At 40.6% G+C, this 16,053-nt stretch overlaps 2 protein-coding genes across 5 annotated transcripts in view; one reads left to right on the top strand and one right to left on the bottom strand.

Annotated features, from left to right (window-relative positions):
• ccdc73 (coiled-coil domain containing 73) overlaps positions 1-16,053 on the top strand; it is a 51,619-nt gene that overhangs the window by 5,066 nt on the left and 30,500 nt on the right. The gene's annotated exons all lie outside the window — the stretch shown is intronic.
• On the bottom strand, positions 1,213-15,093 carry tcp11l1 (t-complex 11, testis-specific-like 1). 3 transcript variants are annotated; one of them, XM_088298936.1, is made up of 11 exons: positions 14,993-15,091; positions 14,810-14,884; positions 14,372-14,521; positions 13,029-13,161; positions 12,827-12,947; positions 11,899-12,119; positions 8,473-8,609; positions 6,373-6,542; positions 6,081-6,262; positions 5,172-5,344; positions 1,213-5,093 (listed from the first exon to the last, which is right to left on the bottom strand). In XM_088298936.1, the coding sequence occupies exons 3-11, from the start codon at positions 14,511-14,513 to the stop codon at positions 4,870-4,872; spliced, it is 1,503 nt and encodes a 500-aa protein (XP_088155062.1). In that variant the 5' UTR covers positions 14,514-14,521; positions 14,810-14,884; positions 14,993-15,091; the 3' UTR covers positions 1,213-4,869. The 3 variants fall into 3 exon arrangements, with proteins under 3 accessions (XP_088155062.1, XP_088155063.1, XP_088155064.1); XM_088298937.1 differs by lacking the exon at positions 14,810-14,884 and having other exon boundaries at positions 14,993-15,093; XM_088298938.1 differs by lacking the exons at positions 14,810-14,884; positions 14,993-15,091 and having other exon boundaries at positions 13,029-13,157; positions 14,372-14,496.

Here is a 16,053-nt window from a genome sequence, read left to right as displayed (position 1 = left end):
TCCCCGTGCCTGCATGGGTTTTCTCCGGGTACTCCGGTTTCCTCCCTCATTTCAAAAACATACATGGCAGGTTTATTGGACACGCTAAATTGCCCCTAGGTATGAGTGAGAGTCCGGATGGTTGTCTTTGTGTGCCTTGCAATTGGCTGGCAACAAGTTCAAGGTGTGCCCCGCCTATTGACAGCTGGGATAGGCTCCAGCACCCCCGTGACCCTAGTGAGGAGAAGCGGTACAGATAATGGATGTCCCACTATCTTACACGTCAGCCGCCCCTGTTGATTCTTCAGTTTTGTTGCCGTTTGTGATGCCATGGCACCGCTTGAGATGTGCCGTTTGCATTTGCCAAGACTATACAACGGCAATCCTCTTGCCAAGACGATCTCCTTTCATTGTGAGCATCCGTGCGCAAGCACACTGGCTATTTGTAAGACGTCTCAACGGGTAGGAATGAATTAAAGGACACTAGCATGAGCCATGTTGCGTGTTTGACGTAAATACCCAGCGCCAAAGGGGTTGACACGTATGAACGAAAAGTAAAGAAAAGTTGATTAATAATACCATTCCAACTTGAATAAATAAAGAATACGGTACTGGGATATTTTTTGTATAAAGTTATTTTGTGAATTATATTAATTCAATAGAACAATAACTGATCAATAAAATATCGTATCGTGTGTGTGACCAACATCGATGTGAACTAGTCCAGTTGCGATTGCATGGCAGACGCATCGATTAAACAGAGGAATTGTTACAACCCTACGTAACGTTTTGGGGAAAAAAATAAATAAATATGGAGGCAACTGTTCCCTTCGAAATGTTTGCCAAAAGAAATGTTGGTTTAGAGGAGGGGTGGGCAAACTTTTTGATTGGTGGGCCACAATGGGTTCTAAAATTTGACAGAGGGGTCGGACCAGGAGCAGATGTGTTTCGGTAACCTCACCTCATCGGAGAAAAAAAATACATTTGATTTTAAATGAAAGTGAACAAAAGCATCACAATAATACATATGTCTTTGAAAAAAAACACTAAAACATGAACAAGGTTTATTCATTTAATTTTTTCAAGTTTGGCGGGCCGGAGTAAAATGTTTAATGGGCCGCATGTGGCCCCCGGTTTAGAAGATCCTTTTGTATTACGTGCGATCCGCTTAAGTAACGAGGTGTCAAGCAGTTGTCAGAATAGTTAAAAGAACTATGACAGTAATCATTTCTGAAAGGGACACATGCTTTATTGATGATTACCGAACATTTTAGTCATGACGTGTAAATGTATCACATACAGAGTGCATGAGAAGTAGAACTTGCAAACAATTTAAACATTTTAAAACAAACGTAAATAAGTTAAATTAAATTTTAAATACCAGTACATGGTTCAAGTTGGTCTAATCACACAAATTCTGTGTATTTTTCTGCTACCTAATCGACTGAGACAAAACAATTGGATTACCTTTTCAGCAATATGTTGAGGAAAACAAAACAAAAAACACACACACTCAGAAGCATGATTCAATCTTTATGCCTTAAAGGGGTCATCCAGCCGGGATGGTACATTTTTCACTAACAAGCTCAATTTGTTTTTCTTTACAAGAAAGTAATAAGACCTTGCATTTTCAATTATATCAATTCATTTCAGAGAAGTCAATAAACTAACGACTTTAAAAAACACCTCCTGAAAATGAGCAGTATGGCCACGCCACTCTCCCTCCTCCATGTCTTGATCGGAATAACGGGAGGGACCAGATACTATTTGTCCATACAAATTATTGTAAATAGATTGCAAATATTATCGAAATACCAGGACCAACCAGCCCTGAAATGTAAGTGTATCTCTCTACTTGGGCTCACTTCAACCTCTCAGCCAATCAAAATCAGCCCGAGTGTCTGACCCCTGAATGGTCAAGAACTGTGGCACAGTTATCACGCCTGCATTGTAAGCATAAATCTGCGTTTTGTCCGTGAGAAGGGAGACGCCGTAAGCGTACATTTTGGTATGCAGAAAACATTTTTTCATATGCGGTTTTTGACATCACGCTTACATTGTTGTGGCTTGTACGCGGTATTACACATTACGTACACACGAAATTAATTTTTGTAAGCGGTATTTGACATTACGCTTACGTAATTGTGGCATAAATCTAACGCCATAATCCAGAGGGTGACCGCAATGCAACAGCACCGGCAAATGCAGTGATCTTTACGATCAGCTCATCGGCAGCTCTGAAGAAGCGTTGTAATAATCCTGATCATTTGAATCAGGTGTGTTTTTACAGGAAGAGATAGAAAGCAGGCAGGACAACGGCCCTTAAGGACAGACACACCTTTGTCTAAATCCTCAGAATATCAGGACTCTAAGGCAGGGCTCTCCTGTCACTGGAGTTGAAGTCACCAAGGTGATTAAAAAGCTCCTCGGTGGCAAGACCCGGAGGTCCGATTGGATGACATCCACCCAGAATTCCTAAATGCTCTGAATGTTGTGGTGCTGTCCCGATTGTCATGCCTCTACAACATTGCATGGACAGTGGGGATGGTGCTTCTGGATTGGCAGATTGTTGTGGTGGTCCTGCTTTTTAATAAGTGGGACCAGAGGGTGTGTTCCAACTACATGGGGATCACATTCATCAGCCTCACTGGTAAGGTCTATTTATGGATGCCAGAGACGAGGGATCAAAGGGATGTTGAATTTCTGAAAGACTAGTGTATATTTCATCCTGGCCGAGCAACAGTGGACCAGCTCTACACCCTCGGCTGAAGTTTGCCCAGCAGCCCACATGTATTTTGTTGAATTGTATAAGACATTCCACATTGCAGGCAAGTCGGATTTGTTTCTAGTGAGGGTTGGACTCGGTTCATGACCTTTTGTAGGAACACTCAGGACAGGACTCAGGACTCGAATCTCGTTGCACACTTGTGTACAATGACAATAAAGGGATTTCTGATTCTGATTCTGACACGCTGGAGAGACTATGTCTCCTGGCTGGGCTGGGAACGCCTTGGGATTTCCCCGGAAGAGCTACACAAAGTGGTATGCTGGTGTGCCCCAGGAGCAGGCCGGAGGCATGGGTTACGTGATGTTGGAATAAGGAAATGCAGGCTTGCTTGAACGCACACTGCTGTCTCACGTCTATTCATACACAAACAGTTGGTAGTGAAGCGTCCGGAGGCGATTTTTGTCATTTGCCCGTTTTGCGAGTAGGGTCATCACACGCACGAGGGCCGATTTGTGAGCCGGACTAAAATCAACCTCAGGCCTTTGTTGATTAATCGAATCCTTTTTATAAATTTGACCCGCCCCCTTCGCAACAAAAACAAAAAAAAATGGGCGTCCAGCCGGGTCGGACGGTCGGGTTCTTCCACCTGCCCAGCTCTGCTCAACATGTCTAAATAAATTTAGGTGACGATTGATTGCAGCTTTTGTAATTTATTAGCGATATATGTACAATAATTGTGAATGGACAAATTTTATCTTCCACCAAGACATGGGAAACGGGAGGAGGGCGTGGCATTAAGGAGCAGTTTGAGAGTAATTAGTTATTTACTGATTTTTCCTATATAAGTTGACCTAACAAAACCTAACTTAATAAAAATGTTGTTTTTGGGAAGTACACATGAGGAAGCTGTACCTGATCTATGAATAAGTGGCACTTGTGCATCAGAATTTTGTCAAAACAATGTCTTTTGTCAAAAGAAGATTTGGCTTTGACAATAGTAAGTCATTAATAACTGATGGCTGGAAAAGACCAAGTCCGACAAAATATGCCAAATATTTTGGAGACTTGAACATAGATTTGTTATTTTTAAACTCGGATTAGCAACGTTAATATGTTCACATTAAGCCCATTTATACTATTATTAATGTGATAAAAGATGATGGGCCCTTACTATTGTTATTATTATTGTCGACACTCTCGGGTAATGTGCAACACTTTGCTGATGAGCACGGCCACACCGCATCTTGATGTCCGCAGTGAAAGCAACCTCCATAGAATTTACTTTTAGAATTAAAAAAAACTTGTATGATAAAACAAAAAATATGTATCGTCATAAAATTCACGATTGCAATTCATGAACAAATTATTCCAAGTGGCTTTGTTTAAGTTCATTGTTGCCCCAGTAAATGTCACTTCCCTGGACAAAAGAGCTAATGGATTACATCAAGACTGCATTCAGTTTTAGATGTCTCTCCTCCAACACACCAGGTTCAAATGATCAGATCATCATCAATGTTTTGCTGATGAGCTGATCATTTCAATCATGTGTTTTGGTGGAAGGAAAAGTCTAAAGCATTCAGGACGGGGGCCTTCAAGGACCAGGGCTGGTGACCCCTCTTCCAAAGTGTGGTTGGAGGAACAACTCTCAGTTCACTGGTTATTATGGACTTAGTCCTTCATTAAAAGCACTTGATCTACTTTTTTTAGTTTACACCAAACTATAAAAATGAAGCCACAGTGCTTAGAGGAAGATTCACGGAGTGGAACATTTGAACCCAACTTATTAAATATTGGTTAATTCTACGGTATAGCTGGTGCATCAAATTTATAAGTTGCCTTTTACGTTTTGATTAAAATCTGCATCTGTGGCTGTGGTTATTTATTCGTGGCCGTTATCTGTTCTTTAAACCACTGAAGAATTAAAAACTGGTCCAAAGCAAAAAACATACTGGACTTGATAGAGTAGATCTATGTGTAAGCATAGCAGAAGATAAAGGCATTTTTTTCCCAAGACGTGTTATTAGATTATTTGAAATGGGTTATTTCCTTCTGAGAAATGAAATGAATGTTCCTAGTCAGCACTGCTCATTACTATCCCTCAGCTCCTTTTGTTGAATTTAACTTTTAGCTCGAAAACCTACTTCACACCAATGTCCTAGAGCTTACGTCTCTGTGCTGGCACAACCTGCTGCCGAGAAGCACTTGTGGAGAATCTTTTGGTAGAATGGGGAGAAGACTAGCTTATTGAAATTGACCAGACTACTGAAGCGAACAGCGAGTTTGTTTAGCTCCTTGGAGATGGGTACAAGACCTCCAGGGATTGGAGGGGGTGTCTTGTGTTGACTAGAATCCAGAGTGGCCAGCAGGTAGTTCTGAACCCGAGAGTCTGAAAGAGATGGCAAGATGAGGAGGTTCAATTCAATGATGACAGCCAACCAACAAACTGGAAGTTGACATGACTTACCCATCAACTGACGGACTGTGTTGTCCGGCTGGATGGTGGCAGAGATTTGCCCCATCAGTGTGTCTTTTTGGTCAGTAGATAATGTAGCAAAGCCATGCTGGCTTAAACATTGATTTAGCTCCACGCACAGTTTCTCTCCAGTGGTCACTAGTGTCTCTTGTAGGCTGAAAGACCTAGATAAAGGCAAGATGGTATTTGCATGAAGAAACACAACATGTGCTCTAAAAACATTTTGGGTCAAAAAATAACTCAATTTTGGGTAAAAGATTGACAATCCCAAAATTGGTAGTTTTGTACAAAACGTAAGATCGACCCATTTAGAGTATCAAAATTGAGTATTTTTTACCCAAATTTATTTCTAGGGTGCCTAAATCTACTAGGACAAATTTCAATCTTATTTATGCAATAAATGTAGTCGTTTTTAGTTGCCGAACCTGTATAGAACGTACAGTGACTGGCCTAACATTGCAGGTACACTTACACACTCTGATGTATCACATCACAATAATCAGTTTTGATTGACAGGCTTGACACAGAAATTAATTAATTTTAACAATTTGTATATTATTGTGGCTGTAGTTTACACTGCAAAGCAACACTACAAACTGCAAGTGCAGTTACCGTATTGGTAAATTAACACATGCCAAAATTCCAAATGCAACCTTGTGAGTAGCCCATCACATGGTATAACGGTTCATCAAATATATTGTAGTATAGTTTATAAATATTTTTTTTGAAAATTGTAGACATATCTGAACAAAATTCTAGAACTTCTAGATACAAAGTACAATGCGCACAACCAACCATGGTGCATACCTATAAATAAGATGCAAAATTTCACCAATGTCGTCCATGGAATGACTTAATAAAAGTTGTTTAATAAAACTGTTGGGAGGAGTTTGTACTCACAGTGTGTGCATGTCTGCAAGCATGGCGTGAACAGTGTTTTTAAGAGTTTCCATGAGCCCTGGAAGACCTGAGATGGCTTCCCCCGTGGTAGTGTAAACTATGAGTAATATCGATGAAAGCAAAACTAATTGCTCAGTCATCTGCTGCATTTCCTGGAACCGAACCTGATCCATCAACATTGTCTGGGTAGCAAAAAAAAATATTTTAAAAAAATCTCAAGAGCAAATCCAACTGTAGCACAGTATTCAGTTTTTCCAAAAGAGTCACAGACCGAACTTATCAAAAGGTTTACCTCAGGGAAGGGCTCTGAGAGGTGTTCCCACTTAAGTAGGCGCAAATATGCTTGATTATGGACATTAGTAGGAAGGAAAGCAGGAGAATCAGCTGAGGCATCAGTGGAAGAAGCCTCCCTCAAGTTCCTTAATGTGTCCTTAAGCCACTTCTCAGTGTAGTCTAAAGCATCTGAAAAAGAGAGCAATGTGTTTTTCAACTACAACATGAAGGTTATTATCAACATCACTGATAAAGAACAAAGTTGGACTTGAAAAGTATTAAAAAAGTATTTACATCAAACATTATTTTATCTTGTTGTTAGCTATCACAAATCAACACATACACGTGAAATGGAGCATAAATGACATTTGTTTTTCAAAATTTTAAGTGAATATAAATTTGAAAAGTGTGGCATGTGGTGCATTTGTATTTCACCACGTGTATGCTGATACCCCTAAATATCATCCAGTGCAATTCATTGGTTTCACAAGTCACGTAATTAGTAAATAGACTCCACCTTTGTGTAATTTACTCTTGGTATAAATACACCTATTCTGAGTAGTGATGCAGATATGAAGCCTTCTGACCCCTCAAAGGTTTTCCCCAAATTGTTTTTTTTTTTTTTAAAAAAAGGCTCAGCTCGAGAGGCTTCGTGTGCACAACTCCCCCTGGTGGCCAAATCCTTGATTGTCATTTGAAATGTGTGATGGCTTTTTCTAGTTTAACAATGGCGTCTGCGTGAAAATAATAACTGGAATCAAAAGTCTTCTGGACTGAGGCTGATATATGTAATCTTTTTATGATTAATTTGAGGTTAATGTTATTGTACAAAAATGACACGTTATGCTTCTGTTCAAATTGATGTTTGACAAAATAGTGTGACAATTGTGTTTTCTGAATGCTTTTTGTAAAAGAAAAAATAAAATGCAGGCAAATCCTGGAAGGGAACCTGTTGGATGCAGCAACAGACTTGAGACTGGGAAGGAGAGTCATCTTTTAGCAAGACAATGATCCCGAATGCCAGAGCTAAAATTGAGTAGTTCCAACAATATTCATGTTAAAATGACCCAGCCCAAGTCTAGACCTAAATCCTAAATTGAGCAGACTTGTAATGTGATGTTCACAGACACTCTCCATCCAGTTTGGCTGAACTTGACCCATTTAGCTAAGAACATAAAATTGAAATAAAAAACAAAAAACATTTAGGTAGTTTTGCGGTTGTAAGGTATCAAAATGTGAAAATGTTGATTCAATCAAGATATTTGGCACCATTTTTAAATAGAAACATTGCCATGAGCAATTTAAGTAGCATTAACCCGATTTTAGTTTATTTGAAATACTCTTAGTTAACCGTTTTTGTATTGGTGTGTTCAAGTTAAATAAGGGCCACTGCACACTGCGCGATACTGCAGTATCCGACTGAGCCACAACCTGTGCAAAAATTTAAAGTTGGCCACTTACCCCCGCACATAATGTATGGGGTCCTTGTGATGTGTGCCATGCAAGTCTTGGTTGCATTCTGAGGATTCCCATATAATATATTGTACTGCATAATATTTTATAATTCATAAGAATATAAGAGTGGCAGTCAAGGAAGATACAGGTTACTAAAGAAATAGAGAAAACGGTATTAGGGCTGGGCTCGCTCCCATTTACTTGAATGTAACCGGCTCGGTGCGTATGCTGCTCGTGTACATTTTTCCCCAATTACATCCACCGGTACGTATGAAATTATAAACATGGTCAAGTATTGTAAAACAGAATATGTGTACTATATCTGTCAATGGCTTGGCAGCATGTCCTTGTTTTATTTGCGTAATAAACAGAAATTGATTTCACATGTGTGAAAATATATGTCCATTTAGTTTGGTTGCAATTTGTGATTTCACCGGATCATGCAACTGTGATTAAAATTTTGAATTGACGCAAAACTAATGGCCAAGATTCGGCCACTCATGAAATGTTGTGGAAGAACCTCACACACTGGGCAAGTGTTGCAGTGAAGTTTGCTGCATTGCTCAATATGAGGCGGTCCTAATGCTGTACTTAGTACTTACCAATAATATTGATTTTTTTTTTCAGAAAACACGAACAATGTTAAATTGGGTAATGCTCTTACTAGGCTGTTTGTCCAGAAAGTCCTGGAACTTGTTCCTTTCATACTCAACTGACTGCTGCATGAGATGAGGCCTGATACTGTTTACAGCAAAGTTAGCCATGTCCAACTTCATCAGGTCCAATAGCGAGAATATGGCCCTAAGAGGAAAACGACAGAAAGAAATGTTACACCTTTGTAAATATTGTCGTATGGGGCTATGCAGAACATTAACCAGAACAAAACTCTTCTCTATAATAGGGTCAAAGGTGAACTGGAGCCTATCCAGGCTGACTTTGAGGAGAAAGGCGGTATACACTCTGGCCTGGTTGCCAGTTAATTGCAGGATAGTGAAATATAAACAACCATTTATAACTATGGACAATTTTGAGTCTAGCCAAGCCTTATAGTTGCCCAAGCATGTTTTTGGAATGTAGGTAGCCAGAGAACACAAAGAAAACCCAGACAAGCACAGACAGAACAAGCACACAGGAAGGCAGAAGATGATAATACTAATAATAATTAAATGTCAGGTTTAAATGCCCTGACGCCTTATGGGAGAGCTTACTGAAATAACTTTCTAAAGGTAACAGCCGAAATAAAAAGATGGCTGAGAGGCCAGGAGGAACCAGACATGGCATTCATTTTCACCGGCCGGCGGGGGAAAGAGTGGGACAAAGCGGAAGCGAGCAGGCAGCTCGCCCGCTCGCAGCCGCTCCGCGTGACTCCTCCCTCTCTTCCTCTCACCGGCTCTGCTTTTATTAGCTTGACTCAAGAATCACAAGGAGACAAGAAATTAAAATACAATGAAGTTCTGTTTAGCCTAAACTAATCACCAGAAGACAGTAAAACATCAATAACTAATCACCAGGAGACTCCAGCAGGCAGAAAATCACAACTCACGGTGTAAAGGTTACTTTAACTAAACACATCTTCAGGATACTGTGTCTGTGTGTTAAAATAACAACGTAAGTGTGTTAAAGCAATTATCATTGATACAAATGTGTATAAAAACATGATTAGAAATACACAAATTGTTTACATAAAGTTACTTGAAGTTATTGTGATCTTCATCTTATCTTACAATAATGCATCAGATTTATCGAAGAACCCAAGAGGAATGTGTGTGTGACGTAGTACGTATGAGTTCGGTTCACAGAGTCGTGTGAAGCTTTGGCTGCATTTAGACAGCAGGCATATCCGATTCCAATCAGAAAATGTGTTTTTTAGGGCTGACTTTCCACACTGTTTTTAGTAAGAGTCCAATTGGGATCTGGCCCTGTTCTGATTGAGCCGGCGAAAACGCCAGTAGGCACATCGAATATGGGAGTGGTGACATCAAACACGTGCTTGCACGACGCCTCTGCGCAGATGTCATTGGTACGGCCACCTGTTCGATGGGCCAATAATGTGTCCCAGTCTAAACAGGGACAGATCCCTTTGGACACTTGCTAAAAACAGTCACACGTGCATCAGCCGGTTGAGTAGAAGTAGAAGAAGTAGATGCACCTGTTGCCAAAGGCAAACCGTGGCTGTTTAAAACTTTACCAAAAGTGAAAAAAAACTAAACAAAAACACTCTGGATTCTGCCATTGGTCAGTGCACGGTGAGAGATCCTGGAGGTGCAATTGTTACTTTAAATTAAAAAAAAACTTCCAGAAAGTTGATGCGGCAGTGTTAGGACGTCGGTGTAGATATGTTTTCAAAAAATATAATATGAGGCTTAGAAATTAGAAATCCCTTTATTGTCATTGTACTCAAGTGTGCAACGAGATTAGAGATGGTGATGCACTTTGAGCAAAATAGGACATAGATTAAGTGCACTCTATTTACAATTATGATCAAATTGGATTTTTCATTTCTGGGCCTATGATGTGTATTTCAGCAAAAGTAATAGTAGTAATCTATAGGAGTTGATTCGGGTAGAGCTACTTAAAAGCAAATAGCAAAAGCTGATTTTGGATGCGAGTAAGAACTGTAATTATTAGTGACCTAAAATGCTGAACCCCACTATTTTACTCCCCACCTCCAATATGGAAAAAAATAAAATAATCCAAAATAGTTGCTTGATTGCTGCGACCTCATAAAATGGGATCTCAAGTCAATATTTGTTTCCCCAATAAAATATTTAGATGTGCCACAACTAGTCTGAACACTGAAACTGACGTCAAAGTGCCCTCGGGCTTGCATTGTGATCGACGCGGCTCACCTCTTTTCTGAGTTTGGTCATGTGACATATTTAATGCAAACCCGAGGGCACTTTGACATCAATTTCAGTCAACAGCACGGGGTAGTGCCAGATAAAATGTCAGCTCTTGGAAATGGACAAAAATAGGTGGATTAAATTGCTTAATTCTTATTCCACAAGAAGAATTTTGATCAAAATCCAATAATCCCTCATTTTTAAACCCAGCACAGTAAAAAAAAAAATGTGAACATGTTGAATTTCTTTGATTATTATGATTTCGAATTTTTATTTTGGGGGGATTTACGCCTCTGTTATTCTGATGAAAGGTTGGCTGGTTTAAATTTTTATCCTAAAATTTTCTTACCTTAACTAGAATTTTGCGGTGCATTTTAGTCAAAGGTCCTTGTTGATGTAACTGTGCAAAGCGAAAGTTCAGCCACGATTACTTCCGGCAACAGTGCCTTTTCTTCCTTTACTTCCCTTCGTTGCCATAAGTAATCATGGCTAAACTTTCACTTTGCACAACATCAACAACGACCTTTGGATAAAATGCAATGCGGGATTCTAGTTAAGGCAGGCTGTTTTATGATAAACGTCAACAAACACTTTGTCAATGTTTTGTCGTAATGAGCGAGCCGTCCGTGCATGTCGGGTGGTTGAGCAACCTCCGCTCAGTTTCTGAACACATCTGTTTACTAACCACTTATCAACCTCCACTCTGACTAACTGAATGGCACATTTGAACAACGTTGTGAGTTTCCAAATGGAAGGTTGTTCAAAATTGCTGTTCGTTTATTGACGACACTGGCAAGATACAACAACGGAAGACGATGGGTCATCGCAGCCACTAAGATCACGGGATAAATCCACTATTGCTGCCATTGGTTGAACTCGCGGCAGAAACCAATCAAGCAATTTGTTTAAGCGCCCGTGGATACGTACAACGCCGCCGGGTCAACTAAATCTCTTTGAAAGAACACGTCTTTCTGCAATATGGCTGCTGATATGTATTTTTTTTTTTTTGAATATTTCGGAAAAATCAGCGAAACACTCAAGCCGCAAAAAGTGAAGTGAAAAATGGCAAGGGATTACTGTACCGCGTTTTGACTAGTGGAGGCATAGAAAACATATTGCAAAGAACATTTGGGACTTGAGTTCCCTTTTAGTTTGGGTGACTTGAACTGCATAAAATTGGGCTTTAAGTAAGTAAAGAACACCCCGGACAATAAACTAATCATATTGTTTACTTTTCTATTGCTTACTTGAGCAAGGGGACAAACTCTGTGATCTCCTTTAGTTTACTGACGTCCTCATCCCGGCAGGGGGCACAAAGCGATCCCATCATCTCAATAATGAAATTGGAAAGGGCACCAACGTCCAGTGCTCCTTTCTCAGCCTGCTGCCGGATTAGAGCCAGGTCAAGAACCTCCTCAATTCGGGACCGCAAGTGACTATGGCCCGGCAGCAAGAAAGATAACAACGTCTGCAAATAAATAATGATTCATTAACTGTGCCAAAGGAAAAATATGGAAAAATCTCAACATTTACAACATTAATCTCAGCAATGACATTTTAAGACACTAACATAAATGACGGTGCAAAGATTTTCATTGGCATGGGTTTTTCCAATTCAATACTTGCATGCAACTTCCTGGCTACGTTTTTTGATGTATCAGCATAATTGTCGGGGAAGAAAAGAAGCCCCATGCTCCACCAGAAGACAACCTAAATTGCCAAAACATGACACTCAAACGCACACAAGGAGTGATCCTCTCTCCTGCCACCCAATCGACAAGCAGGGTCGCAATCTTCCCCAAGATGTGGGGGGGATAAAAACCTTTACTTTATATTTTGTTTTATAAAAACAAAGTTGTAGTATTCTGTGAATTAATCACACTCCGTGTGTTTATGTCTTGTGTACATATGATATTTCAATTATTTATATTTTAAGAGAAAATTTTGCATTTTTTCTTAAGGCAGCCTATTAATCCACTCTCACCCTACTTTGTTGTGATTCTTTTCTGAAATAAAAATATAACTTTATTGAATTGTTTTCATAGATCTATAAGAAATGGTAAAAGTGGACAAAACCCTGACATCCTTTGGGGTATTATGATCTGAGATTTCATCCGTTTACTCATTGATTTGCCATGTAATAAAACTTTGTGTTTGTCATCTCCTGGACTTCACCTCTTTAATTTCGACCAGCTGTTGGATGACGTGGCTGTACTGAGGTGGATCCTCCTTTAATTGAGCTTCCAAATAATCCCAGAATGCTTGGTGCACAATCTCTTTTACTCTGTGCTCCAAACTGTACAAAAAGGGCAGCGGATGAGTTGTTATTCAAAGAAATCATTGCATCCATCTTTCTAGCAAGCAAAAACAAGCTCACCTTCTTTCGGGAAGCTCAGACGGTTTCACTTGAAAAGACTGGTTGACCATTATTTCATGGGCCAAAGCCATATTGGTGACTCCTTTTGCTGTCTCCATTAACTCCTCTACAGACACAAACTTGGGTGGGCTGGCTACGTGGATAACAAATGGTCAGTTCAAACTGCATTTCAGTGAGCTGTTCTCCTAAAACTGATGCACTGTAAAGGTTATGTAGGTTGAAGGTGTTCACCAAATACTGAACAAATAACCAGAGCTGGGGGTGGAACGGTCCGGCCCTCAACCGCGACCGGACGCCCAATTTTAGTGCGGGGGTTGAGGGATGACTAATATTAAAAAAGGGTTCTATTAGAAAGGCCGCAAGTGGATTTTAGTCCGGCCCATGAATCGGCCTTCGTGCGTGTGATGAACCTACTCACGAAATCAGCAAGCGACAAAAATTGCCTCTGAACGTGTCAAAAGCAACAGGATGGCCGAGTGGTCTAAGGCGCCGCGTTCAGGACCCAGTCTCCCCAGGAGGCCTGGGTTTGAATCGCGAATTTCCCCATTGTGGGACTAATAAAGGGAATATTATTATTATTACAAACTCTTTGTGTATGACGAGACATGAGACAGCAGTGCGCGTTCAAGCGTGCCTGTATTTTCTTATTCTGACATCACATCACCCTCACCTCCTATCTGCTACTGGGGGATACTATTACAAGAGGGGGGCACAACAGTGCGTACTTACTTGCCTTGGGCAAGTTCGTGGAGAAAAAGAAGGAAGAAGCCCATAATAAGGAAAGTGGATTGTCATGTGTCATTGTCATTAGCCACACCGCTTATCATGTACAGGGGGAGGGTGCTGGAGCCTATCCCAGTTGACTACAGGCGAAAGGTGCACTACACCCTGAACTGGTCGCTAGCCAGTCACAGGGCAGACATATACACCGTTACTGAGTGGGAACCGAACCCAGGGTGCCAGCACACAAGTCAGGCGAACATACCACTACATCATCAGTGACTTGGTAAGCGGATTTGAATAGTAAATTAGCCAGCCAACGATGTTTAAATAAACCTCTACCATGAGCATCTCTCCTGTGGCTCCGTCATGCACGGACGTTTTTTTTTTGTTTGTTATTTGTTTGGGGGGGGTCTCTTGGGCGGACAACTTCTATGAATAAGGCCAGAGGGTCAAGGCCAGGAAGGTACAGAGATCGCGGCCGTAGGGCTGGGGGCTGACCAGCAAAAAAGGGTCAAGTGTCCAGCTCTGCTAATAACATTTGGAGCACTTGGGTACATTGTAAGTAGGGCAGTAATTTGCTCAGGGCTGTTGATGAAGTTTTGAACGGAACTCCTCCTTACCTTGTGGAGCGCTTGCATCTCTGTGTGGACTTTGTGTATTTGTTCGGACTCGCTTCCTCACTGACTGCTCAGCAGAATCGTGTGCACTCTCCTCAGACTCCTTGTCTCCTCCGCCCTCGATGTGGTCAGCCTCATTTGGCATGCTCAAGTCTGCGGAATATCAAATAACAAATGCAGTGACGACTTTAAATATCTTCTAAATATGGCGATAACGCGGTCGTCACAAGCATATTACTCTTGTTTCTTGCTCGACAAACAGTATTATTTTATAGGGTTGATTCGTAAAGTGCTACAATACAAAAAGAAAAAAAATGTATGATGGGTTTGTAGTCAACCTAAAAATGAGTGATGGTGTAAGAGTACGTGACGCTAATACACAAGTGGAACATCCAAACGACAAATTCTCTTTATATTCGTATCGATTGCAACGTCACTAACCTTATGGTCACTTGTCTCTTGGAATTATGAGCTGCTTCAATTTATCTGACGTTTGATCGTCCCGTAATTTCGTATCTATCAACAATAACAAAGCGGAGACGCAGCGCCTTCCTCAAATCTGCTTCTGTGACTTTTAAATATTTACTCGCTCAACGGTCATCCAACAAAACAACATAATCTTACATGGGAGACCCTTCGTTTCATCCAGTAAACAGAATTTTAAGAGTGATGTGAGGTTAGTGCCGAGGATTCGGGGCGTGGATCGCGAAATTCAGGAAGTGAGGCGCGCCTCGCGGGGTGATTCGATATGAACGAGTGACGTCACCCGGGTGCTGTGAAACCCCATTAGTTCAGGAAGCGGTTCAATGATTCATGAGCATCGAATGTAAATGATCCACGCGAATGTGACGTGTTAGTGGTTGTCTGGATATGTAGTTGGAAAGCGTCAAGGGTTCGTGCGCTTTAGGCGAACATCGTTTGAAGAGCGTCACTTCCGGGTTTGGGTTGGGCTAACATGACGCCATGCTCGAGCCCCTCTTGCAATTGCCACTCCTCTAATTTTCCAGTTGTTTCTATATTAAACATTCCATTTAATGTAATATTTACTTTGTCAATTTAGATACGTCCACACATTGGAATATGATTCCTCACACTATGTATAGCTAGTCATATTAAGCAAATGTATTTAAATACATTCATATTTGTATTTCTATTGTTGATTTTCTATTCAAACTGTGTTGGGTTTTACCCATATGAAGCGCTAGAATCCCCAATGGTGCAAAATATCTATAATAGGGAGGTGTTTTATTTTACTTTCATTCCACTCACAAATTAGTGGGAACCTGAGTGCATCCTGTACAGCAGAGGTGTTAAACTCAAGGCCCCGGGGCCAGATTTGGCCATCAAGGGCAAATCATGTGCATCATCTACCTCTTTCTAGCTCATTTTCTTCACTTCTAACAACCTTGAGATATGAGCTGTTGCCATTTGTTACAAATACCCCCCTTTTAAAATAAATGGAAGAATTGTTGAACAAATAATGGCTTCTGATTTCAAAACTGGCTTTCCTTCAATTTGTTGTGTGTATGTGATAAGGTAAGATGTTCATACAAATATATGGATTCACAGTCCTAACAGCCCTCTGAGGTAAATCAGAACTACGATGGGGCCCGTCCGCAAAAATGAGTTTTACACCCCTGCTGTAACAGGGTGCATCTATCTTTCAATCTCTCCAAAACAAACTA

The sequence above is a fragment of the Idiotropiscis lumnitzeri genome, chromosome 6 (assembly GCF_059441095.1).
Source record: "Idiotropiscis lumnitzeri isolate Australia: NSW breed Sydney's pygmy pipehorse chromosome 6, RoL_Ilum_1.0, whole genome shotgun sequence".
Classification (NCBI taxonomy): domain Eukaryota; kingdom Metazoa; phylum Chordata; class Actinopteri; order Syngnathiformes; family Syngnathidae; genus Idiotropiscis; species Idiotropiscis lumnitzeri.
This window is presented reverse-complemented; position numbering and strand designations above follow the sequence as displayed.

Coding starts and splice junctions, on each gene's coding strand:
- tcp11l1 (XM_088298937.1), bottom strand. CDS start 14,513: ATGCCAAATGAGGCTGACCACATCGAGGGCGGAGGAGACAAGGAGTCT. Junction 13,162..14,371: donor AGATGCAAGCGCTCCACAAG/GTAAGGAGGAGT, acceptor TTATCCACGTAG/CCAGCCCACCCAAGTTTGTG. Junction 5,345..6,080: donor CTTGCAGACATGCACACACT/GTGAGTACAAAC, acceptor GCCTTTATCTAG/GTCTTTCAGCCTACAAGAGA.